Consider the following 26,844-nt stretch of genomic DNA (forward strand, 5'->3'; position numbering starts at 1 on the left):
AGCTGGTTTGGGGCCGATCCGGTGTCACGTGGGAGGCTCCCCCCTCAGAGCCGGTGCCCGCCCCAGGGGAGCTGCCCTGGCCTGGCGCCCACAGGAGGAAGCAACGTGGGGCCCCGCGGCGCTGGGGGCGTGGCCGGGCAGCTCCAGTCTGAGCTAAACCCTGAACGCAGGACGCTGCGCGAGTCATTAGCCCGCTGCGCATGCGCGGTCTGACCGCGCCGGCCCCATTCTACATCCCGCAGCCGCGTTTTAGTGCCTCCCCGCCCTGCTCAGGCCCCGCCCACTGCCGCATTGACGTCACGCGCCCTGAGGTAGGAGCAGTTCTGGGGAGGCTGTTGATGCCGTTACTCGCTGCCGGGCTGGAGAGGGGGCCGTAGTCCGGCGCGGGGGGGGGGGGAATTGCCGCGTCACAAACACGCTCCCGCCGGGCTGGGTGCGGGGCCGTTGGCGCCGTTACTCGCTGCGGCCCAGAGTGAGGGGGCGATTGGCGCGTCACGAACACTCAGCCCCGCGCGTGCCCCCCCCCCCCCCCCCGGGGCTCCCTTCTGCTCCCGTCGGGCTCGGGCTGTCCGCAGTAACGTCACGCGCCGCGCGCCCTGAGGTGGGAGCCGTTGGAGGGGGACCGTTGGTGCCGTTACTCGCTGCGGGGCTGGCACAGAGGGGAGGGAGCCGCAGCCCGGCGTCACAAACACGCTCCCGCCGGCCTGGGGGCGCTGGGGGCGGGCCGGGAGGGGGATTTGAACACAGGGAGGCGGGGCCCTGCCATGAGGGGCGCTGAGATGGGGGAGGGGGTCTGGCTGGGCAGGGGGCTGAGGGGCCCAGGGGAGGCCCAGGCGGGGGGGGGGGGGGGGGGGTGAGCGAAGCTTTGGGGGACTTTTTGGTTTTTAATTTTGATTTTTTTTGTATCCTCAGTGCTGCTGCCTCAGGCCCCTGCCCCCGGACCTGCCCCCGCATTGCTGAGCGCAGGACAGTGACACGGCCCCGGTCCCCAGCCCGGAGGCAGCCATGGCTGCAGAGAGCCTCATGGAAAGTATCCGGGAGGAAGTGACGCATCCGTCTGTTCGGCTGTGAAATCCTCCACTGTCACGCTGGAGTGTGGGCACAATTTCTGCCAGGCCCCTCAAGGCAGAGACACTGAGCAGCCGGGACCCTTCCAGCCCAATCGGCAGCTGGTGAATTTGGCTAATTCTACCACGCTGCTGAATTTCCAGGCATCAAAGAGAGCAAGATGGGACGGGGTGTGCGGAGAACTCCCATGTGTGTTGTGTGTGACAGATCCCAGGCTCACACGGTGGTGCCCAAACAGGAAGCTGCCTAGGAGTACAAGATACAGAGTTGCTGTCCAGTGTAATGGGAAATAACATTGGGTTTTAATTACAGTCTAATTTCAGTGACTGTTTCCTGGCGCAGGTGTGACAGCTCTGTAAAGCTTTTATGGTACAATAGATGCTATAAAAAATAAATGCTCTGGCAATGCAGCAACTTATGTAAAGTCTTTACAGGTACCTGATGTGGGAAATGTTTCTCTGAGACTCTGAATCCTGAAACCCAGCCCCCACTGGTGACAGGAGGGGTATTTGCACAAGTGAAGGTGTTAACAATTAGAGAGATTTAGATCACAGGAGAGACAGGCCACTCTGTCAGTGAAGGCCCTGGGGGGGGCAGTGCGTAGCCAAACCTTTGGGGGCTTTTTTGGTTTTTACTTTTGGGTTTTTTTTATCCTCAGTGCTGGTGCCTCACACACACGCCCTCTGGACCTACCCCTCCATTGCTGAGCTCAGGAAAGTGACACGACCCCTGTTCCCCAGCCCAGAGGCAGCCATGGCTGCAGAGAGCGCTGTGGAAAGTCTCCGGGAGGAAGTGATGTGTCCCGTCTGTCTGGAGGATTTCACAGCCCCTGTCCCTCTGGAGTGTGGGCACAATTTCTGCCAGGCCCCCCATAGCCCTCAGGGCAGAGATACTGAGCAGCAGGGACCCCTCCGGCCCAACCGGCAGCTGGTAAACGTGGTGGAACTAGCCAAGCCGCTGAGTTTCCAGGCAGCAAAGAGAACAAGATGGGATGGGGTGTGCGGGGAGCACCAGGAGGCTCTGAAGCTGTTCTGTGAAGAGGATCAAACTCCCATCTGTGTGCTGTATGACAGATCCCAGACTCACATGGTGGTGCCCTTAAAGGAAGCTGCTCAGGAGTACAAGGTACAGAGTTGCTGTCTAGTGCGGTTTAATTACAGCGTTATTTCACTGACAGTTACCGGGCACAGCTGTGACACAGCTCTGTAAAGCATACAAGAGATGCTGTAAAAAGTAAATGCTCTGATTTGTGGCAACTTACGTCAAGATACCTGATGTGGGAAATGTTTCTCTGAGGCCCAGCCCTCACTAGTAACAGGAGGGGTGTTTGCACAAGGGAAGGTGTTAACAATCAGAGAGGTTTAGATCACAGGAGGTACAGGCCACTCTTGTCAGTGAGTTGCCTTGGGACTGGAGAAGAGGAGGTTACAAGCTGTTGTTGATCGGAGGAACAATCTGTCATTTGCCTTATAGATCTGAAGTGGCAACTGAGACCTGCACAGCATCCAGCAAGGGGGACTGTCCCTTCTCTGAGCAGGTCACAGTCCAGTTAGACAAACTGGGAAGGGAAGGTGGGGCAGCACCTAGTCGCTCATAGTCGCCAAACATGTCAGGATAGAGTTTAGCCCCCGTACCCTGTTAGACTTACACTGCTCCCTGCCCCTCAGCATCACTGAACAGTGCTGAAGTGTGGCCCTTTAGGAGGGAAAGATGCCTTGATAAAGCCCTACGCCCGGCAGGAAGTGAAGGTTTCTAACAGGGATGCTGAACTTCTGAGGTGCTCCATGAGGGGTTAAACTCGAATGCAGCCGCTGACACGAGATGAGGTTGCTGGGCTGCATGCTGCGTGGGGCCCTGAGCGCCTTCAGTCCACCTGTAGCAGGACTTCAGGAAGTGCAGGTCCATGCCAGACACAACTAGGATTCAACTGGATTGTAGCAAGAGTTCAAATTGGTTAACTGAAAAACTAATGCTTATCCGTGCTAGTTACTAGTTAAACTCCCCACTGCCCCAGCAGTGCCTGCTTCCCTCGGGCAGCCAACGTCAGTCTGCAGCTGCTGGGAGTTCCCATCAGCCAGCAGTCCTTGTGGCCACCCTGGCAGACCTTGCGAGAGATCCCTGGCCCAGGACAGCCCATTTGCGCTACCACCCCTGCCTGTCAGCAGGTTAAAAAATACTGTCATTGATAAAATTGTAATCTGTTAATGATTAGTATTGTTAACCATTTTTACCTCCCTAATCCCCACCTGCAGCATTTTTTATAAAGGTGCCACCACTGATCCTTCCCCTGCCTTCATAGGTGTCCTGCATCTGCAGTCTCCTCTTGTGTCTTTTTCTATGGACACAACCATGCCCAGGGCTGAGTCCCTGCTGGACAGGGGCAGAGTTCCACAAAACTGGGACTCTCTTAAAGGCAGACAAATGGGCTCCCAACATCTGATGGGGTTTGCCCTCGTGCTTATATCTGTTTCTTCAGGAAAAATTGGAGGCCCATTTGAAGACTCTGAGGGGAGAGAGAGAAAAGCTGCTGGGAAGGAAAACAACAACAGAAGGGAAATGCCAGGAGTATCTGGTAGGTGTCTGTGGTTTGAACTAGCAGGGACTGCCATGGGAGGGCTGTGTTAGGAGGCAGACTCCTGTTTGGCCTTGGTGACGCTGGGCTTGTTTGTGTTTTTCCTGGGTCATGAATTGTTGGCTGAGATCCATGTGTAGACAGGCCCTGAGCTTCCATGTCAGTGCGTGAGTTAATGTCCAGCCTTTGTGGTTTTCCCAGACATCCTCCCCAAGTGAGCTGAATGTCCCCCTGAAGGGCTGTCTGATCACTTGGTGTATTAACATATTTAATTCTTTTTCCTTCCTGGGTGTATCTGTCAGGCTGGTGATGAGTCCTGCCTCATGCTGCTCAGGGTCTGAATTTCCAGAGCCCATGAATAATAAAAGATGCTGCCTATGACAGACATGGGAACATCCCTTTGAGGGACACGGGCCAAACGAGATGCTGGGAGAGCCACCTCTGCTTAGTAATCACAAAGTAGAGTCAAATGTCACACATTTTAGGGTTTTCCAAGAAATTCTCCCTGCTGCGCACTCAGCTCTCCATGAAAGGGCCCTGGGCTCCATTCTTGCCCTTGACCAGCCCTTTCCCTGTTTTCACACAGAAACAAACACAAGCCGAGAGGCAGAAGATTGTGGCTGAGTTTCAGCAGCTGCGACAGTTCCTGGAAGAACAAGAGCGACTCCTGCTGGCCCAGCTAGAGAAGCTGGATGAGGAGATTGGGAGGCTCCAGACTGACACTGTCAGGAAACTCTCTGTGCAGATTTCCCTTATCAGCAAGGGTATCGGTGAGCTGGAGGGGACGTGTCAGAAGCCAGCGAGTGAATTCCTGCAGGTGAGACTGAGGGAGAAATGTCCCTCCCTGCACAGGAAAGGGAGGCTCCTGAATCACAAGCACACCCAGATCCGACAGCTGGATCCCAGCAACTCCATGTGCATTGCTGCCATGTGAGTAACTGCCGTGGTTTGTAAAGTTACAGGCACAGAGCTACTAGAGATCGTAAAGCCCCATTTGCTCAGGAGATCCATGTTCCTGGGCCCAGGACAGGGGCTCTCTTCCCAGGTTTGCAAAATCCCTTCTCTGAGGTCCCCTGTGTGTATCCAATGGGGCTGAGAGTCTTTTCTGTGTCTTTTTTCCTAGGACATCAGAAGCACCCTGAGTAGGTACGTGGCTCTCACTCCCCTCACGCTGCACAGCTCAGGGAAAGAGGTTGGAGCTGATGTTAGCACCACATCTCCCAAGGGCTCTAAGAGGCAGATGTTAGATATCAATATCTCTGACTCATTGAATTCTGAGGGTCTCACGCTCGCACAGCAGACTCTGGAATTCCCCATTCAGGGCACAGTCTGACCTCAAGTGTTTCCTGGAGCTGTCATCTCCCTGGGAACTGGCTACCTCAGGACTGTGGGATGGAACATGGGCCTGTCACTGCTGGGCACTGGGCACAGTCAGCCCAGGGCAGCAAGGACCAAGAGTCTGTCCCACCTGAGGGCTGTTTGGAGACCTGTGTGGGGGGAGCTGGGGAGGGGGGAGCTGGTGTCTCAGTCTAGTCCCTAGTGGACAGATTCCTTCATCCCTTCACCTGAGAACCTCTTGTCTCTCAGTGCCCGAAGGCCAAGGAGTGAGTTGCCCATGAAGACTCCATTCCCCTTTTCTCACCCAGCCAGTCTCCCCAGGCCAGAGATGAAGAACAGCAGTGGGGCCTTTCAGGGGAAGGTTGCATGGCCATGAATTGTTGCCCCTACTCTCAGGCTGGGAAAATTGGAGGAATTCTAACTCCAGGCCTGTTAGAGCTGAGACTTGGTAGCCAGAACTTATCAGCAGTAAATGAAATTGAATCACGTTGAATTGTTTCTGTCCAGGTGTGTTATGGGGCAGTTCCAGCTGCCTGAGGAGATTTCCCCTGAACTAGAAGAACAAGTCAGAGGTTTCTCCCAGAAAACAATTGCTCTGTTGAAGACTCTGAGGGAGTTCAAAGGTACCTGGAAGGGATGGATGAGGGGAAAGTGGTTCAAGTATCTGAGACCATTGAATCTGGCCTCTGAAGCCAACCTTCCCCTGCCTCAGTTCACACACAGAGAATGACGGTCCCATCACTCTGCTGTCCTTAGACACACTGAGCAAACAGACTGCTTGCAAATAGAGCCAGGGGTTTGCAAACTCTGAACCTCCCATTCAGAGATCAAAATGGCTAAAATTACTGTGATGGCCACGTGTTCCACCACCACAGCTCCAGGTTATGATAAGAGGCAGTAAGTGAATGAGAAGCCAAGTGGGAGGGGGTGAGGAGGGAAGAGTAAATCTCATTTACAGGTTGTCTCTCCTGGGACAGCTTGTGGGGATGTTGGCTCCATTGCTGGGAGGTGCCCAAATGAGAGAGGAAATGAAAGTTTCAGACTGTTTCATACTCTGTTCCTGAGTGTGTGTCTGTCTGGTCTCTGATACAATTGAAACGCAGAATCCAGAGAGGGACATTGTTATAAATAGGAGAGCCTGGAATCTCACCTCTCTTATCCCTTCCCCCACCAGACACTCTGCCCTATGTACTGGAGAGAGCAAGAGGAAAATCCCTGGGAGCTTTCAGACAAGGTGAGTTTGCAGTTGGGGATTCTTTAAATGATGAGAAAATTCCTGTGAAAACATCTTCATGGGATTGTCATTGAAGTTACCAACCAAACCCAGCGACCATGGCAAGCACAGCCCTAAATCTCACCCACTGATCAGTGAGGAAACCCAGGGGCACTGCATGGGGCCCTGTGGACACTTTGAGAAACACTGGTCAATGGGCTTGTGATGCTAAGGGGGTGAAGTTAAAGCACACAATGGACGGCACCTTTACGTTCAGATTTCGTTGCTCAGTCAGTTTCAATATGGGGTTGATTTCGAACAATAAATAGGCTGAGAGCTGACTGGCTTCCACTATATCAGTTCATTGATGGCAAGAAACTGCTGGATCTCCAAGGGCTGTTACGTCTAGTGCAGGCCTGGACAAAATACAGCCCATGAGTCGGATCCACCCCACCAAGCCATTTGATCCAACCCACAGATGCCACTCCTCATCTGCAAGTCACTCAGAAAGTAACTGTGAGCCTGGAGGGTAGGGAGGAAGGCTTCAGGCTCTGTTTCCACCCCCAGGACAATCTCATTGGCCAGTTTCTGGCCAGAAACAAAGCACTGCGCCCCCTCCCCTCTTGGTCATAATTATTCACACACCCACATGGCCCTGCAGCCTGAGAGAGGGTCGGGCAGGCTCCCTGCCTTCCTCAGGTGCTTGGCCTCTGGCCAGGAGTGACTCAGATAAATCTCCTGTCCAGAGCTTGCCTCTGCCACCCCAACCTCTTCCTTCCCCTCCTAATATCTGCCCCACATTTTGCATACCCAAACTCTGTCCTCCTCCTGCAGCTATATATGCAAGAGCTCTCACTGGTCAGAAACCCACAGTCCCTTATTTGTCCACTCAGCCACTTAGTTAAAGTAACTTTACTTTAGATATCTAATGCGTAGTTGGCTAATCCAGTGTCCTAGATCACAGCCTGCCTCCTTCACCCAAACTTCCTCTTAGACCCCTCTACCTGTCCTGCATCCCAAACCCTTACCCCGATATTGCTTCCTTCTCCCAATGTCCCTGCATTAATGTCATGGAAGAGTGCAGCTCTCAGCCACTTTCCATTTGGCCCCCCATCAAAATGTATTGCCCACACCGTTGACTGGATAATGCTCAGAGAGAGCCAATAAGTGAAAGCTGAAGCGAGACTATTTCAGGCTAGAGAAGAGGCACAAATGTTTGATAGGGAAGAGGATTTGCTGCTGAAACAAATGAGCAAAAAACTGGTGGATTCTCCATCTTTTGATGTCTTCAAATCACTGGGGGACATTTTACAAAACACATTGTGGGGAAACAGCTTTGTGGCTGGGTAACTGGACTAAGTGTAATGGCTTGTGCCACAGAGGGGGTCAGACTGCATGACTTAAGATTCATGGGATCAGAAGATATCCTAAGATCTCATCCTGCAAACACTCAGCACACGTGTTTAATAATAAGCATCTGAATGGTGGTGTTAACTTCACTGCCTCTCTATTGTGGAAAGTGTTTATAACGTCTCCGTGAGATGAGAGCAAAGTATGTGCTGCAAATCAATGAATGAAGACTAAGAATTTTAAATACAACAGATTACATTTAACCTATGTCCATGTTCAGGCAGATGAATATATGGCTTATCAGAAACACAGGGTGCTGAGAACTAAATCCCATTGTTGCAGAGGCAGTAATGTTGTAACTCAAGCCAGGTACAGACAGAAATGAATGTGTATTTGGGATCAAACTCCTGTGTGCTGTTTATGGAATATCTAGACTAAAACTTGTGCCCACAATGGCAGAGTCTAACATGTGTGTCACCAGGAACAGAGTCTGGGGAGAATTGGGGTGTGGAAAGGATTAAAGCCACTTCTGAAATGTCTCCAATTCCTCTTCTCCCCCTACCAGGCTGCAGAACACCCATGTTTGTCTCCAGCTCAGCCCCTGGCCTGCAGAGCCAGGGACAGGAAGTGGCCGTGGCGGAGCCTGTGAGCTTCGAGGAGGTGGCTGTGTATTTCTCTGAGGAGGAATGGGCTCTGCTGGACCCGGGCCAGAGAGCCCTCTACAGGGATGTGATGCAGGAGAATTATGAGGCTGTGAACTGGCTGAGTAAGGATTCCTGTCCCCTTGGGTAACAGCAGCTGGGTGGGCTCTGGAGCATCTAGGTTGGGTTTGGTTCAGGGTTATTCATTGCCTCTGCCCCCAATGTCATGAGTATCTGCCATCATAATCCTGGCTCTTGTGTGAAAGACTCTCCCCTCTGTGCTCCCTCCCAGGGAAGGCAGATTCAAGGATATAACAGTGGCTCTTCCCACACCTAAGGTCTCACTGCGCTTCCCCCCCCCCCCCCCATGTTGCCCATCTTGTACCTTGACCAGACGTGTGAGTGGAAGGGCTCAGGCAGGAACAGCAGGTACCAGAGGTCTGGGTCTGGCTGCTGTTAGTGGCTGCAGGGTCCCCATGTGGCAGTGTGCTCAGCCCCTGGAAGGAGGGTGTGGTTCCCAGAGTCCTTCCCTGCCTGTAGCTAATCTCTGTAACATGCTGGTACTTGCCAGTTGTAGGGGCTGGATGCTGGCACTGAGGGAGGATGGATGAGGCAGTTGACGCTCTGCAAGTATTTTGTCCGAGGTAGCTCTGTAGTAGAGAAACGTGAGCAGAGCTCTCGATGCATTTAAGGCACAGGCTGGGTCTCCTTTCTAAAGTTCAGCTTCATTCTCTCTGGGGCTCACTTGCCTCTCTGTGCAGTGGAGATAAATCACGTCATCTGTCTTGTCTTTTTATATCTTCGGGTAGGAACTTTTTCTTCCTGTCTGGGTTCATGCTCAGGAGACCTGTGATCAGTTCTCTCCCTCTGTCATAGACTTCCTGTGTGACCTTGATCAAATCCCTTAGACTCTCTGTGTGCGGTCGTCTCTCTCTGCAATAACTATTATAGTGTGTCCCTGTTTCTCAGGGCTGGGAAGGATACCTACACTAAAGAGGGGTGATGCTGTGCTCCATATGAGCATCCCGATAGCACAGTGGGGTCCTGATTTACATCAGAGTTCCCAGGTGCTGCTGGGATAGATAATTTTGCTTCCCATAGCGACTGCAGTGCCATTAGAATTGCTGCTAGCAGCACAGAGTGTTGTTACAGTTGTTCAGGGTGGGCGGCTCTTTCTGGAGCCTTGATGCCAGCAGCACTGGCAGAGCATGCAGCTTATCCATGTAGCACACCACAGGGTTACTGCTAAGAAAGACCCAGGCTCCATTCGGAGGCTAAGGCACTCGGCCAGGTTTATTGTGAAAGGAGCAGGGTGCTAGCGAGACTTGTTCCAACCCAATAATGATACCAGCTCAGTCAGCAGCTAGAACACTGCCCCTCAGCCAGTATCAACATGCCCCTTCTGTGACTTCTTTTCTCACATTGACACAAACAAAATTCATGTTGCCTTCAATGTGTTGCTACCCCCTCCCCCCCCTTGGCCTTCTGCCTGTTTGTTTGAACAAAACATCCATATCCATTATTCCATTCATGTGCACAAGGGACAGTGAGCTATCTGTTAGGACTGTGTGTTTGCAGTTCCTGCAGAGAGCTGTGTGTTGATTGCCCTCCTTCTCAGGAATGTGATTTCTTTGTTAGTTGATAGCAGTGCTCCACCATTCTGCCAAAGCCTGGCTTGTTTTAGTTAAAAAATAATGGACATAAACAAGATAATCCTAGTCATCAGATAAGAATTTTCCCATTGACTCGGGGCACAGCATGCTTCGCACAAGCTATCTTGCGATTGTGTAACACTGGTAGCACAATGATCTCCATGGTCACATTACAGGTGGCTCTTCCAAACACTAAATGCAGGCCCAAGAAGGGGTGGAAGCAAAGCTGAGGGGAAGGCGTTCACAAGGTGCAGATGTGGTAGTTTCTGTGTGTCCCTGGAGTGGCCCGAAATCAAAAGCCAGGCTCGTCGGAAGAGGCAGGCTGGGAAACCACACAGTCTGCTGCTGTTAGAGTAGTACCAAGGCTACAGACGAGGAGCTGAGTAACAGCCCCAAGCATCAGAGAAGCAGCACGGCCCAGCTTCACCCTGGCTGGTCGCTGGAGAAGCCTAGTGCCACCCTGGGCAGCCGCGGGAACGGCAGCTATTGTGGGCAGCTAGCAGGGCCCACCCAGACACAGGTAGTCGGGGTCAGGAGCATAGGCAGGGCCTGAAGCAGCCTGCCAAGGATTCATTTTGCTGCTTAGACAACTTGCTCTGCCTCCTTCTGGCCCAAGTAGAACATTTGAGCCAAAGAACAGGGGGAGCCCACCCCACCCGCCAGGAGCTTTGTGGACAGAACCTTGGGGAGCTAGAGCTAGTCCTTCCTCTCCAAGTCCTAGTGACCTGGCATGTGGCTGCTACAGTCTGAGCCCTGTCTGGGGGCCTTGATGTCAGACCTGCCAGCCCTCCCTAGGGCTCCCCTTGTGAGCAGTGTGTCCCTGTCCTGCCCTGAGATATTGGGGATGGGGGGATGGAATGGGCTTTGAGGGGGACTGAGTTGTACCCTAGAGATTGCAGCAGAGCACTCAGCTCCCCTGGGGAAAGAGCTGGGCCATTCTCAAGGTGGGGGGAGGAGCACCTTTACTGCAGGTGTGTGTGTCCTGGGCTCTTGTACCAGCCAGATCCCAGTCTCTGCAAGGTGGGGAAAGGAGCCTCTCTGGATGGGTGACTCAGATCCTGACTCTGGAAGCAGGAATGGCAGAGACCTTAATGAACAAGATCAGCACTCGATTAATTGCTCTCCAAACAGGATTTCCACTCTCTGAAGCTCATGTGATCTCCTGGGTGGAGCGAGAGGAGGAGTTGCAGGTCCCAGATCACCAGAGCTGTGAGGAAGGGGAGATCATCAGTGGCACCTACACATGTGAGCAATCAGTTAAATTGCCTCAGAAACCAGTTTATAGCAGGTGTAACTTGTGTGTTTTCATGAAGTCTGTCTGACTCTTCAACCTGTCTTCAACTTGAGCCAGAGCGTGGTGGGTGGGGAAAGGCTGGGATCTCTCCTCTGTGGAAGAGTTGTGAAGGGGGCTAAGCTCATGATAATTCAGTCATTATTTTAGCTTGTCCCCCTTTCCTTTCCTCTTTCAGAGTTTTCTTTCAGCTCATCATAGACAATAACTCCTGTCTGGATTATTTCTCTATCCCAACAGGTGATGGGATGCTGACTGAAAACCATGATCTTGTTCAGCAGGACGGATCGGAGCTAGTGTCTCCATGTGAGATGTTACTGGGAAGACCTGAAGGGCATGTTTCCCAGATACATGAGCAGGGAGAGACTTGTGAGAGTCAGCATAGCCCAGAAAGGCAGCATGGAAACCATCCAGGAGAGGGACAGGATAAATCCAGTCACAGAAGCAGAGGGGAGAAAAGTAACACGGAAACTGTTCAACAGAAAATCCCCTATCAACAGTCACCCTGCATTTGTAGTGATTGTGAAACTCTTATTGAACATCAAAGAGCCCATATGAGTGGGAAGCCCTTGAAGTGCTCTCACTCTGGGAAAAGCCTCATTCAGCACTCTCACTTTACAAACCATCAGAAAATACATACAAGAGAGACACCCCATAACTACTCTGACTGTGGGATAAGCTTCAGTAGAAGTGATCACCTTGTAAGACATAGGAGGACCCACGCAGAAGACAAACCTTTCAATTGCTCTGACTGTGGGAAAAGCTTTCTGAGCCGCTCACACCTTGTTAACCATAAGAGGACCCACACAGGAGACAAACCTTTCCAGTGCTTTGACTGTGGGAAAAGCTTCAGTTGCAGCTCAAACCTTGTTAACCATAGGAGAACCCACACAGGAGACACACCTTTCCATTGCTCTGACTGTGGGAAAAGCTTCACTTGCAACTCGCACCTTGTTAGACATAGGAGAACCCACACAGGAGAGAAACTTTTCCATTGCTCTGACTGCGAGAAAAGTTATGGTACAAGTTCAGAGTTTGTTATCCATAGGAGGACCCACACAGGGGAGAAACCTTTCATTTGCTCTGACTGTGGGAAAAGCTTCAGTCACAGGTCACGCCTTGTTAGACATAGGAGAACCCACACGGGAGAGAAACCTTTCAATTGCACTGACTGTGGGAAAAGCTTTATGGAGAGATCAGACCTTGTTAGACATAGGATAACTCACACGGGAGAGAAACCTTTCAGTTGCTTTGACTGCGGGAGATGCTTCAGTCAGAAGGCAGTGCTTGATAGACATAGAAAAACCCACACAGGAGAGAAACCCTTTACCTGCTCTGACTGTGGGAAAAGCTTCAGTAGAAGCTCACACCTTGTTATACACAGGAGAACCCACACATGAGTGAGACTCTTCACCTGCTCTGACTGTAGGGAAAGCTTTAGTCGGTGCTCCTGCCCTATTAACCATCAGATAAAACATACAAGAGAATCACCTCATAACAGCTCTGATTGCAGAAAAGGCTTCAAACACAGGTCAAACTTTAACATAAAAATGGCCATACTGGGTCAGACCAAAGGTCCACCTAGCCTAGTATCCTGTTTTTCAACAGTGGCCAGTACCATGTGCCCCAGAGGGGGTGGACCAAAAATCATGATCAAGCAATTTGTCTCCTACCATCTTTCTCCAGCCTTTGACAAACAGAGGCCAGGAGCACCATTCCTTACCCCTGCATTAGAGTAATTGGCTACTGCCAATGTATATTGGCAAGATTTTGCGCAAATACTCGTTAACATAAGAATTTTTGCGTTAGAGTATTTCAGCAAGAGAAAGTCTACAGTGGCATGTGCCTTTGTGTAAAAAAATGTGCCATTTTAACAACAGGGCTTTTTTGCACGAGAAATTCATGTTGCCTATCTACACTCCCCTCTTGTGCAAGAACAGTTGTGGAAGAGGACTTATTCCTGAGCAGGAGCATCATAGCTCTTGTCCAAGAAGCATTGATTTCACACATTAGAATGTCAGTGTTCGTGCGCAAGTACTCCCTGCCAGTGTGGATAGGCCGCAAGTTTTTGCGCAAGAGCACCTGCTTTTGCGCAAAATCTTGCCGATGTAGACATAGCCAAGTAGTACAAGTAAAACCAGGAATTAAAGAAAAGCTAGGACAGAATGATAAAGGGAAATCCCTGCTCTTCTCTACTTCAAAACTAACTTAACTTTTTGACAATAACCAACCACTCAGCCTGTTCTTTCTTCCTCCAGCTTCCCAAAAGGAAAGAATGAGCAATCATCAATAGCAGACAACTATTACACTAAAGCAATGCTGTCTGCTTGTTTCATGCTCAGAAGAAAACACTGTCACTCATTCTCATGGTTAGTGAGACCAATCACTTTCAGCTGTATTTCTTTAGTTACCAACTATAGAAATGATCCTTGAAAGTACAGTCTTAACAGGCCTCTGTTCGCGACACACCCACCCTCATGTGCATTCACTTTCTCCTCATGGGGAATGTTATCACAGAACACTTAGAAAACTCAAGAACAGAAATAATATTAGCAAAGTGCTTGTCCCATTCTCAAACACTCCACCAGATATAGAAATTTGTATATTAGAATATGCTCTGTGTCCCTGTTTACAGAAACATGCCTCCTGATTAGCATGTGGAGCACCTGGCAGCCAATCAAAATCTCTTGCTGTTTCTTCCTGAAACTGCAGTTCCTGGGGCTCCTCTAAGTCAGAGGTAACAAACTGCCAATCTGCAGACCAGCAAGGGTCCAAGAACCCCTGCATGCTGGGAAGAGGTGGAAAGTAAGTAGAAATACTGGGTTACATGACTCAAGACCTTTTTTGGGTATTTGTACTTTTTTCAAATAATTTACTTTTGTCACACTTTGACATTTAATCAAGTTGGGATCTTTTAGAAAATATTGTACTTTTTACTCCACTCCCATTTCCAGAAGTGCTGGGTTACTCACGACTTCAATCATTCTTATTTGCTAAAGCACAGCTGCATCTGCAAGCACCCAGTCATCCAAAAAATACCCAATCCACAAACACAATGCCTCTGCCAAGGAAGAAGCCTTTTAATAAACTGGATCAACACCTTGTCATTCAAATCTAGTATCTTTGCAGGCCCTGGTTCTTGTTCTGCACAGCACAGCTCATAGAGACCAAGGACCTGCCATTGGGCTTCCAAATCACACCCTTGTTGAAAGGATGGAAACAGAAATCAGACACACAGCAGGTTTGAGCTGGCTCCAGCTGAGTGACGGGTTTGCCTTGTTTATGTGCATTGGCACAGGACAGCAGTAAGGATTCGTATTTGTTTAAAGAATCCAAAAAATAGAAACCTAGAATATAATGGAATTGGAGAAATAAATGGTCAGTTGAATTTGAACCAACGAGCCTATGACTTACAGTCAAACACTCTACCAGTGAGCTACACTCCCTGATGTTTGTATTGTTAGGAGCTGAGAAGGGAACAAGAGGCCTTCGTACCCCACACACCTCAGGTAGGATGGACTCTCACTGACCCCTAGATTGTGACTGGTCCTAACAGGGGATTTGCCCTGAAAGCAGCAGAGCTGGGGCAAGACGGAGAGTCCTGAGATGAAGCTGATGGAGGGAAGGCAGGAGAGCAGTGTGTCCCAGTTGCCCAAGACACCAGTTGTAGGTCCCTTACAGTGAAATATGCTGCTGCCACTTTGCCATCTCTGCCTCTCACTGACATTCATGGGTGTTCTTTTGTGCTGCCTGGTCTCTGTTCCTCACATGAACAACTCAGCCCTCTGGGCCTGTCTCCATCACCTCTGCCTCTGCTAGGTGAAGGGAGGCCGCTGCGCCCAGCATCTTTCTACCCAATCAGGGCTGGCTTTTGGGGAGAGGAAGGGGCCACTGGAGGCGCTTGGTCCCTTGGCTGTGTCCATGGGGAGGTGGCTGTGCTGAAAGCCAGACTTGTTTTCCTATTGTTAGGCAGGACCCTGCAATCCATGTTCTCTCCCGCTTTTGTAGCCTCTGTTGCCTTCTCCACGTGTCCTTTCTGATGGGACAGGCATGTTCTCAGGGTTTGAGTACCATGTTGCCCTAGGAAGGGGTGTGGCCAAAAGACAGGCCTCACTGTGAGCAGGATTTGAACCTGCACAGGGAAACCCTATTGGATTTCGAGTCCAACGCCTTAACCATGTTGCGAGAATCACAGGTCTGATGATGCATACCCAAGGGGGGAAGGGCAGAACCAGGTGGACAGTTTTATCAAATAAAAAATATTTATTTATGACAGTGGTGAATTTATAGTATTTATTCTAAGATTTTTAATAGACCGTGATAATAATAAATGTACAGAATTTATTATGTTTATTCTACAATTCCTAGTTAAACGTGTCAGAGATATAAGGATGGGAATGGCAAGGGAAATAGTCTCTAATCTTAAAATATCCAGCTACACTAATTAAATAACAATGGTAACTACAAACTCTATGTACTACCCAAAAACAACTACAACACTAAGCTTATACAACAAGAAAAAATCAAATCATACATACCAACTTACACAGCACACGGAACATTTCACAGATATCGGTTCGGTTGTGAAGGCCTTGGTTACGCCCGAGAGTCGGGGGAGGTGGCTGGGCGGTTGATCAGGCCGGCAGCGCTTTGAAGTATACGAGAAGGCACACGCACGGTGGTACGTGTGTTGCGAAGACCTCTTTGAGTGAACTGTGCGATGGGTATTTATCCTCAAATCTGCACATCGCTTTCCCGTGCTTGCATAATACCATATATGGCCCAATGGTCACCAAGTGGGGGGTTTGTGTCCCAGGGGTTGGGCTGAAACTGTGCAGGTTTCATGCGAACAGGTAAACCCCGCAGTTCTCACGCCAAGGTGATGGGTGGGAGAGTCTGAGGCTATTTTCCCCTTTTCACACCTTCCCTTTTTCTAAAGGCAATGGTATGCAGGAAGGGTGCAGCCGGTTTCTCTCAAGGAGTACTGCAGCCCACTATAGCAAGAGGGGCCTGACCAAACTTTTTTACTGGGGGGGGCAGTTTCTTTTCTCTAACATGCCCTCGTGGCCATGGCCGCGTCTGGGAAGACCTAGACCTCCACCTCCTCGTCCGTCTCCGCTTCCTCAAATGCAAGCAGCCCCTCTTGTTCGGGCGTGGAGATAGGGCGGAGATGTGGTTTGTGAGGTTTTTTTATGATGCCGCAAACTAGGCACAGCACAAAGCTAACAGCCAGCAATAAGACACAAAGGGACCAGAAAAACTGTCTTAATCCCCCAAGGCCAAATATGGAAGGGACCCAGCCGAATATGTTCTCCCACCAAGAAACGGACTCTCTGGCCTTTTTAGCAACCTCCTCGATATCATCAATAATCTGTGTTACATTTTGCTCAATAGATTTAATTTCCATACATTTACCTGCAAACTGAGGGTAGCTGTTGCCTAACCAATGACAAAACCCAGATTCCTTTAACAACAAATAATCTAAAGCTAAACCGTTTTGCATTACATACACGTGCATTTCTTCTACCTTTTGGTTAGTAAGAAGTAAGGCTGTAGCAGTCTTATTGCCAAGTCTTTCAATGCTAATGCCAACAGCTCGAACTTCCTCTTGCAAAATCAAATTGCCTATGGGGTTAAATGTGACCACAGCCTGTGCGGTTTTACTAAACCAGCCCTCAATTGACTTCCAAATGTCCCAAGATCCACGTTTTTGTCGATGGGTGAAGTGGGGATGTTCGTCTCTCGCGTAGGAATAGATGCCTCCTTCCTCAATTTGGATGTAGCCAAGGGTGCAGTGTCCTATGGCATGTGCAGGAAGGGTGGCGTGGGCTTGGTTGTCGCAAATCCAGAAGTGTCCAAGGCGGAGTGCATTGAGCTTTGAAAAAGTCGGTGTGTTTGGCTTTTGGTTGTCCATTAGAAAGGTAGTGAGGTCGTACTCATCCTCATTGCCCCAATACCAGGGAATGGGAACCGGGTTGCCGTATTCGTGGCCATTGGTTTCCATATGAATGCAAGAAATAGACAGATTAACAAGTTCCCTAAACATGGCATTAGTGGAGATAAAGGGATATGCCCATGAGGCGTTCTCCTCAGCGGAAATAAAGGCAATGGAAGTAAGGTTGGGTGGGAAACTGTGGTCCGGGACATTAACAAACTGAGAGGTGACGTTACTGCCAGAGCTGTTAAATAGTCCATACGGACTAAGGACCCAGGTGCAGCCTGACTGATTACCAACAAAAACAGGCTAGTGCTTAGGATCTTCGGGGCAACAAAATGAAGCTACCACTGGGGGAGGGAACTCCCAACAGAACGTGCCTGGTGGGGCAAAGGGTGGGGTGAATCGAGAGGGTGGTAACGGTGGGAGCCCGGGAAATAGGGCACAGCTGTCGGCATGCATCCAAGCCCCAGTCGGTCCCGTTAAGCAGATCCGACATATTTAGGAAAATGGGCTGGACTAAAAACAGCACGTCAGCGGCTGAGAGTATGGGGTGGGTGCAGACGATGCAATCGGTGAGGTTGCTGGTGACCGCATATGCAGTGGCCCAAAGCTCCACGGTGTTGGTGACACTTTTCTGGCCCTTTCTGGATGGTAGGGTTGCAAACAGCATCTATGATAAAACACATGGTGGCTCAGTTACCATGGAACTGGCCCAAGTCAGTTAGTTGTATCTGCTTAATCAGTTATGGTGGGCCAGCAGGTGGCACTCAGAGTCACTAACCAGCACCCAATACGTATTGGGGTACTTGGCAGGATCCTGAATGACGGCCTGCTGTGGATGCCGTTTCCCATCATGGGCAGGGATGCAGACCCATATTGGGTCATCTGCTTTGAATCAGGGTGTCCATGCATGGCCCTTGAAGCTGGGCCACCGGCTGCACCGCTCATTAAGGTTAATTAGCGTAGGCTGTAGGTGGAGATGCCAGCTCTTAAAGTCACTTCCTTTCAAGGAAGTGCGGAGGGTAGTCTTTTGGATCCCAATTTTACGTTCCACCACGCCATTACTTTGGGGATGATACTGCAAGTGGACATGGTGAGCGATGTTAAACTATAGGAAAAACTGCTGTAGTACATTTGACTGGAATGGGGGGCCCCCATCAGTTTGAACTTGTCTGGGCACTCCCCAGGCGGCCAAGAGCTCCAGCAAGGCATTAGTAAGCGTGCTGGCCGTGGCATGGCGTAAAGGCTTGCACCACGTTTGGCGGAACCCAAGATCTACAACCACAACACCCTTTGGGTACTGCTTGGCGCCGGGAAGGGGTCCAATGAAATCAACTTGCCTCACCTGACCTGGTACAAACTTTTCAGTGGAAAAAGCCCCTGCACAATGGGATACTGTACCCATGTGTTTATGCTCCTGGCATTTTGGAAACTGGCGCGCCGCCTGCCTCTAGCTAGCAACTGTGAGATCGGGAGCACCTAAGTAGGTGCGATTATAAAGGTGGTAGTTTTTGTCTGCGCTAAAGTGTCCCCACTCTTTGTGGAGCCAGATGGCCAGGGGTTCAGTGCTAGGAGGCTCACCGTTGTCATCATTGGGGATCGTAGCACTGACAGTGCTTACACTAGCCTCCTGCAACCTAGAATCTAAAAAGGCATGGGCCCAATGCGTATCTGGTTTGTGTGAGGGGCAGTGGACTATAAAGCAGCACCGATGACGCTGACGAGCCATGGTAAGTAAGGGTTCCCAAAATTCTGGGTCTTTCTGGGGGGTCCCAGCCCCAGTGGCTAGCATATAAACATACTTGGAATCAACGCCCATAATGAGGGGCTCGGTAGGGGGGTGAGTCTTAATGGCATGGTTGATTCCGATTGCGAATGCCTCGGCTTCTGCCTTTTGTGCTCCCATGCCAGGGGCTAGGGCCCTTACTTCCAGGTGTTCGCATTTGGTGCAATACATGCCAGTCTTGTCTGAGCCTTTTGTACTGCCATCGGTTACAAGCCAGGGGTCACCCAAGATGCCGATAAAGGCGGGTCTGTTTTGATCATCATGGGCTTGACACAAGTCATCGTGGTGATTTCAGTGGCTCCAGCAGTACCTGGCTCAGCACCAAAGGTCAGACCATGTTTTATCCGGGCCCCCGAAATCATAAGGGGGTACATCATCTAACCATTGGAGGGCTAACAACCCAGGGGCACACAGGATTCCCCAACAACTCCTCGCCCAGGGTTCTGCATACTTGAGGGCAAGCAGCAGTTTCCCATGGGGATCATACCGGTGTTCTGGCCCTTGGATATGGTGCATTTCTTGGTAAACTGCCACATCCTCCTGGCAGACCTCTAGAATGAAGTGGCTATTTGTCCAATTGACTGCTGTCGACATTTGCACCTCCGGGTCATAACAACTTAGGGGAGGAGGGGTTTCCGTGGCCCGCACTAACACCTACAGAGTCTGACGGTGCTCCTTGCCCCAAGAAAAGGGAGCGTGTTTTCAGACTAGCAGCTGTAGCGTGTCTAGGGCTGAAGTGTATTTTGGACTCACAAAGTGGAGGTAGTAATTAAGCTCCCCCAACAGTGCTTGTAACTCGCGCTTGTTTTGGGGGGGGTTAAGGGTCCACTTCCCGAGGGGTGACTCATTATCCAAATTGGGGGAAATTGTCTGGGGGGAGATCGTGATGCCTAGAAAGGTAAATGTGGTCGCTACATCCCTTTGGCTTTTTATCTCATTCACAGCCCACCCATCGTGCTGTAGGGCATCCCATACGGCGATAAGGGTGACCTGTGTGATGTCTTTTGCACTGCCGATAACCAAAGTGTCATCGACATAGCTGAGGTTGCGCGAACCCTCATAGGGGGTGATCTTGTTGAGAGTGCGCTGTAGGTGTGCATTACAGACAGCAGTTGACAAGTATCAGAGGGGTAGCCGTGTTAGTCTGAATCTGCAAAAGCGACGAGGAGTCCTGTGGCACCTTATAGACTAACTGAAGTGTAGGCGCATAAGCTTTCGTGGGCAAAGACCCACTTCGTCAGATGACCTGCACGAAAGCTTATGCGCCTACACTTCAGACAGCAGGTGAGTTTCTGTACCCTTGGGGACAAACTAGCCAATTAAACATGCGGCCCCCAAAAGAAAAATTAAGCACCCCCTTTTCATCTACCATAGGGACCTAGTAGAACATGTCTTTCAGGTCCAGTGTAGCCCCCTCACACAAACGTCTTGTTGCGCACAATGGCCAGGAGTTTCGGTAGTGAGTGAGGGGATGTAAATGGCACAGATTCTACATGGTCATTTGCTTGGCAGTAATCTATGACCAGGCGGTATATAGGGTCATCTCTAGGACAATTCGGTTTAGGTACACCCCAGCCTGCTGAAAGATATTTGCTACCGCTAACTTCTTGTAGCTTTCCCTCGGCCATGAGGTTGTTTATTAGCATTCAAATTTGGCTGATGCCATCGGGGGGGGGGGGGGGGGGGGGAATGTGCTGGTGTTTCCATTGTGCGGGACTGACTAGCGTAGGGGAGTGGGCTAAAGGCTGGGCGGTCAGGCAGTTAGGTAGCACTGACAATACTTGGTCTTTTAAGTCAAGTCTTTTTAGCTCCCCCACGCCAAGCAAGTTCTGGCCTCCTACCAGGGCTTTGACTCGGTGCACCCTCCCATTGTGAGTGATTTTAATTTCTACAAGCTCCGCTTGGGCAGCTTGGTTTAGGCCTTGAACCCACAGCTTCCTCCCTTGTTTTTTATGCGGTGTCAAGGGGGTGACTATGGATACTTGTGCGCCGGTGTCTAGTAAGAACTTTGCCGGGTTCCGCTCAACTATAGGGGTGTGTCTAGACTACATGCCTCCGTCGACAGAGGCATGTAGATTAGACAGATCGGCAGAGGGAAATGAAGCCGCGATTAAAATAATCGTGGCTTCATTTAAATTTAAATGGCTGCCCCGCTCTGCTGATCAGCTGTTTGTTGGCAGATCGGGGCAGTCTGGACGCGCCACGTCGACAAAGAAGCCTTTCTTGATCGGCACAGGTAAACCTGGTTTCACGAGGCATACCTGTGCCGATCAAGAAAGGCTTCTTTGTCGACGCGGTGCGTCCAGACTGCCCCGATCTGCCAAGAAACAGCTGATCGGCAGAGCGGGGCAGCCATTTAAATTTAAATGAAGCCGCGATTATTTTAATCTCGGCTTCATTTCCCTCTGCCAATCTGTCTAATCTACATGCCTCCGTCGACGGAGGCATGTAGTCTAGATGTACCCTAAGGGTGGCGAATGGCCTTAGATCATCATCTGGGGCGACCGCCTGATGGTATGCGGCCGCTACTCATTTTTTGGCAGGTGTTCAGGGGTTTGCTTTCATTGCCCCATGACTTGAAGCCCTTTGCTTTTGCTAAGAGGAGTTGTTTGGGGGTCAAGAGTCTCCTAACCTCCTCTTTGGTAAGCCTGCTGTTAAGCAGGAAACCAAACACAGCCCTCTCTTGGGGGGGGGGGGTGTTTGGGGTACGTTTTTCTCCCCTGCGACCGGGGGTGGGGTCCTGAAGTTACGGCGGCTACCGCTCCCGCCGATGGTTCAGGTTGGCGGGTCGGAATGTGGATCTTATTTATTATGATGTACAAGCTAGTTAATGGTTGGTCAACAACAGTGCATAACCACATTATTTGGCCAGCATCTGGATGCCCTGTGGCCTCACAAACTGCATCTATTGCTATTCCCGCAACCGGGAATTGTGAGATGTCATTGACAAATCTATGTGGCTGCCCCCCAGTCTGTTGGGCCAGTGTCAGGTTGAGGGGGTGCCTTGCAGGACTCCAAACAACTATAGAGAGTCCAGCTACGCCATACATTAGATCTTGTGGAGCTTTTACAGCTCCACAAAGGATGTTAAATGAGGCCAGCGTGGTGCCCATGAGCTGGGTGATCACAGAGGGGAGAGGGATTGGCCAAACATTATTGCATTGGACGATGATGGGGTTTCCTGCCCCGCCATGCCAACTGGTGTTGCGCACCAAATAGGTGCACTCCTCCGAGTCTAAAATTTCGCTACTATTTTCTAAAGAGATGCTCCCCAACCAAATGACTACCGGTTCTCTGGGGCATCTACGGGTGGCTTCAGCCAGTTCCCTCCTTTCTGCCGCAGTCCGGGTGCGGATGACGGATTGAGTCGTGGTGTTACCTTGTTGGTCCACCAGGTGCTTGGTGACCACCACGGGGCAAACCTCCCGGGGCCGTTTATCTTCTTCGGCGGGGGCGGGAGATTTTTCGGGCAGGAGTGGGGCGGACAGGTGCGGGGAGGGTGGTTCAGGTAAAGGTGGTCTTGGTTCCTCAACGGGGTTTTGTGTGCCGCCAGCTCTAGCGCTGTTTGTGGGGCACATTTGCTGTGTGACTGTTCGTGCAGTAACTTCGTACTGGTCTATTAGGCGCAGTGCGGTTATGAACTGGCCGTATAGTGCTCCTAAAAGGTGGTGAGGTTCATAAGTATCAGATTTTAACTTATGGCGCATTTGCGCGTTTACGAGGGTGGCGGCTACGTTGGCGGCTAAGGTGTGTGCTCAGTCCCCAGTCTCTACGTCGGGATAGAATGTCGAGGGAGAGACAGAGGCCCCTGCCTTTTTTATGCAGGCCTCCATAGGCTTAAGGGCATGACGGGGGGGGGGGGGGGAGGAGAGAGGGGGGGTCGCTGCTGGATATAGTGGCTTTTTAAGCCCTGCTAGTTTTACCTGTTTTTCCTCCAGCAACAGGAAAAAATGACTAGTGGGGTGTGTGCGGAGGACGCAACCCAGTGATGGGCCATCAAGGCGTACCTCCCATTTTTGATCCCCATTAGCGATACTCAGGTGTCCCAGTATGCTATCACCTGTATTGGTAATTTGGTGATATTGAGCATGGAAGAGTAAATCTTCTGGGGTTAAATTAGTTCTGTCTTCCCACGGGCATCCTGTTCGTGACGCCATGTCGCGAGAATCACCTGTCTGATGATGCATACCCAAGGGGGGAAGGGCAGAACCAGGTGGACAATTTTATCAAATAAAAAATATTTATTTATGACAGTGGTGAATTTATAGTATTTATTCTAAGATTTTTAGTAGACCGTGTTAATAATGAATTTACAGTATTTATTATATTTATTCTACAATTTCTAGTTAAATGTGTCAGAGATATAAGGATGGGAATGGCAAGGGAAATAGTCTCTAATCTTAAAATATCCAGCTACACTAATTAAATAACAGTGATAACTACAAACTCTATGTACTACCCAAAAACAACTACAACACTAAGCTTATACAACAAGAAAAAATCAAATCCTACATACCAACTTACACAGCACACGGAACATTTCAAAGATATCGGTTCGGTTGCGAAGGCCTTGGTTACGCCCGAGAGTCAGGGGAGGTGGCTGGTCGGTTGATCAGGCCGGCAGCGCTTTGAAGTATACGAGAAGGCACACGCACGGTGGTACGTGTGTTGCGAAGACCTCTTTGAGCGAACTGTGCGATGGGTATTTATCCTCAAATCTGCACATCGCTTTCCCGTGCTTGCATAATACCATATATGGCCCAATGGTCACCAAGTGGGGGGTCTGTGTCCCAAGGGTTGGGCCAAAACTGTGCAGGTTTCATGCGAACAGGTAAACCCCGCAGTTCTCACGCCAAGGTGATGGGTGGGAGAGTCTGAGGCTAGTTTCCCCTTTTCACACCTTCCCTTTTTCTAAAGGCAATGGTATGCAGGAAGGGTGCGGCCGGTTTCTCTCAAGGAGTACTGCAGCCCACTATAGCAAGAGGGGCCTGGCCAAACTTTTTTACTGGGGGGGCAGTTTCTTTTCTCTAACAAACCAGTCGGCCATCACAGCTGCGGGAAAAAATGAGCCCGGGAAACTGGTAAATAATCTCAGTGCCCAGGCCTGACATCACCTGACCCACAGAATTCACACAGCAAACCATTTCAATTGTCATGCAGAGGGTCCTGGCCGCTCTGGTCTGAGGCTGCCTTGGAGGTGAGTTCTGCTTCCAGATCTTCCCTCCTCCTTGGTCTTCTTCCTTCCTTTCCCTTTTCCTCCTTCTTCCTCTTCTCTTTTCCTCTTTTCCTTCTTCTCCCTGGTCTCCTTCTTGGACCCCAGTTTATAGAGTGAAAATTGAGTCCTGCTTAACCAATTCTTTCAATATGATTTTACTAACTGAAGCTAACATACTATTATGATTTACCTAACCAATCATACTCCATCACCTTTATTGATTTTCCCCCAGCAAAATTAATTATACAACAGACAGAAACAGCTACAGTGCAGACAGCCATCACACAGACAAACAATAGGAAAGTGAGGACAATAATCATAGAATGCCAATTACACAAACACAACTATTGATAAGCAGTTTTATGCCAGACAAAATGCTGTTAGCTAAGTTTTCTCTACCCATCCTGAGATCTGTTTCTTCCTTGGTGACAGTGGGTGTCATTAGGATCGGACCCCCTTCTCATGGTCATTTAGATTGAATGTGACTCTATACTTTACAGCTCATTGCTGCCGCTCTTCAGTCTGGCTACAGAAGAAGGCTTTAGTTTAGGCTCACCAAATAGCTACAGGCCTTGCAAGAGGACTATAGAAAAACCATATTGTTACAGGCACAAGGTAGCAGGACCCCAAGCACACAAAGCACAACTGAAAAGGGGCACAAACCCTCAATCTTCTGATCCAAAGTCAGATGCCTTATCCATTAGGCCATGCAGTCTTAGCAATGGATATCTTGACATGTGTAAATAGGGAGTAGTCTAGAGAGGCCATTTGATTTTATTATTTTCCTTGTGTGGGGGCTTAGAAATCATGTCTGAACTGGTGAATTATTTTTAATTGGTGTAACTAAGAATTGCAGCCCAGGGATTTTTCCTGAGTCTATGTCTCTTCATGGCTCTCTACCACCTAGGCTATCTCTATACTGCACCTCTCTTCCACAAAAGCATATGGAAATGAAGCGCTGATTAGCATATTGCCATGCTTTAGTTGCATAATTAATTAGGGTCTGTTGCATAAATTGCAAGGTTTCGTCCCCTTGGAGGCTAGTCTGATTTACCCCAAGAAGAGAGTCACACTTTCAGGCTGGGTCCAACTCAAGTTTATTGGTTGCAACCACGGTACGGCTAAGGAACTCAATGTTCAAATCAGAGCCGACCCCCAACATCTCATATGCAGGGGTTTTTATAGGGTTAACATCCTTCCTGGTTTAGGTGCCTTAACATGATAGGTTACTTCATTTTTGACGTTTAGCATTCCTATAGGTCAGGTTAATTTTCCAAACGAGGTTAAATACAGTGCCTACTTGCTGACTTTGCGGTTACAGCTGTATTACATTCATTCACTCTTGCTGAACAATGGGCAAGCCATACTTCCCTTTTCCCTTTCCTGCTTGAGCCGGTCACAAGTTTAAAAGATGTGGAATCTATCCATATCTCTACTTAACAGAAGACTGGTTTCACCTCCCCTCGTCTCCTTATTATAAGTTATTACCTGTGACAGGCCTTGACCTTTGTCATGTCTTACTCCTATACAAATAGCAAATATATCTAAGCATTAGCAATGTATGTATATTGTACGTGCCCCTCATAGGGGAATCAATGGCTCCGGGGGATTTGACTTCCCTTTTACACATCAATTCCCCCCTCAAGAGGCTTTCTCTTTCTTATACCTCATCAGTTTCTTCTTTGGCTAATCTTTGGTAATGTACAAGCATTCCACGGTTGACAGTAGTCAATACAGTGCGACATATAGAGGCAATTATACAAGGTATAAAACAGGGCATTAAGCATAATATAATCACAACAAAACAAAACTAAACAGGAATGTGTACCAACATAGCACAACAAGAGTTTTCCTCTTTTTCTTTGAAACAGTCGTGGTTCAGCATCATGCAGGGGAGAGGTTACTAGCACATCACCCTGTAATATTTCGATTCTTCTGGTGTCCAACAGGTGGGAAAGCAGGACCAGAAGAGAGAGGCTTATCAGCAGTCGGGGTAGGATCATTTTGCAATGGGAAGCATTGGCTAACAGTCAGTTCTTGGCACTTCACAGCGCTGATGGACATAAGAGTCTTTATTCTCTGAGCCAAAAGCCAGCTAGCTCTTTTGGAACCAAGGTTATTTCCTAGGAATAAAGCAAACCATAAAACCAATCCCACGCGGTTGCTTGATACCAGCCTTATCAAAGTGAGGCCTTTTTGGCATGTGGTTGCCAGGGGAACCAGGGTCGCAGTTACTGCTGTAGCATACGCTTCTCAGGCTGACTTAATGATTTGAGTTTGTCAGTCCTTAGCAAGATACCATGGACTGCCTCAGTTTACTCCTATAGTTCTTTTCTCTTGACTTTGGGGTTCTTCTTAATCTACTAGGTTAAATACAACAATTTAAGGGATTTTAATTTACTCTGGAAGTGCTGGTACAGCACTATCATTATTATAAATGTTAACATTTAAACTCTCTACATAATTTGGCAAACACTATTCAAATCCATCCCCAAGATATTTCGTCGCCTTACTGGCACTGCCCATGATTATAGGTTTGACCTCTACTGCCTGGTTGAGTGCTGCAGAGATAGGTGTTTGGCATGGTCCACGGTGTTTCCCTATCTGTGTGTACCTGAGACGGCTAGCCCCAATATATCTTTGGGCATTGGCCACCAACTTCTTGATCTTTGCCTGCAGGGCCAGTAAACCCTCCTCTTGGTACTTACTTCCGCCATGCCACTCAGCATCTCATGTGTAGTTATCTCCACTACCAAAGTGCGATATGTCCACATTCTATT

The 26,844-nt window shown here is 49.6% G+C and overlaps 1 protein-coding gene and 1 non-coding gene across 3 annotated transcripts; one reads left to right on the forward strand and one right to left on the reverse strand.

The window, feature by feature from the left end:
- The first annotated feature begins 317 nt into the window (after window positions 1-317).
- Window positions 318-15,392, forward strand: LOC102460130 (zinc finger protein RFP-like). 2 transcript variants are annotated; one of them, XM_075909734.1, is made up of 12 exons: window positions 318-601; window positions 913-1,502; window positions 1,727-2,193; window positions 3,545-3,640; window positions 4,227-4,457; window positions 4,764-4,786; window positions 5,486-5,601; window positions 6,153-6,212; window positions 8,107-8,307; window positions 10,966-11,079; window positions 11,366-11,396; window positions 11,701-11,936. In XM_075909734.1, exons 2-12 carry the CDS (start codon window positions 1,463-1,465, stop codon window positions 11,801-11,803), a joined length of 1,482 nt encoding a protein of 493 aa, XP_075765849.1. In that variant the 5' UTR covers window positions 318-601; window positions 913-1,462; the 3' UTR covers window positions 11,804-11,936. The 2 variants fall into 2 exon arrangements, with proteins under 2 accessions (XP_075765849.1, XP_075765848.1); XM_075909733.1 differs by having other exon boundaries at window positions 11,366-15,392.
- Window positions 13,355-13,570, reverse strand: LOC142820565 (small nucleolar RNA U3). Its single transcript, XR_012897792.1, has one exon. It is a non-coding gene; the product is annotated as a small nucleolar RNA U3 (small nucleolar RNA).
- Window positions 15,393-26,844: the final 11,452 nt, after the last annotated feature.

Source organism: Pelodiscus sinensis, chromosome 26 (genome assembly GCF_049634645.1).
Source record: "Pelodiscus sinensis isolate JC-2024 chromosome 26, ASM4963464v1, whole genome shotgun sequence".
NCBI lineage: Eukaryota > Metazoa > Chordata > Testudines > Trionychidae > Pelodiscus > Pelodiscus sinensis.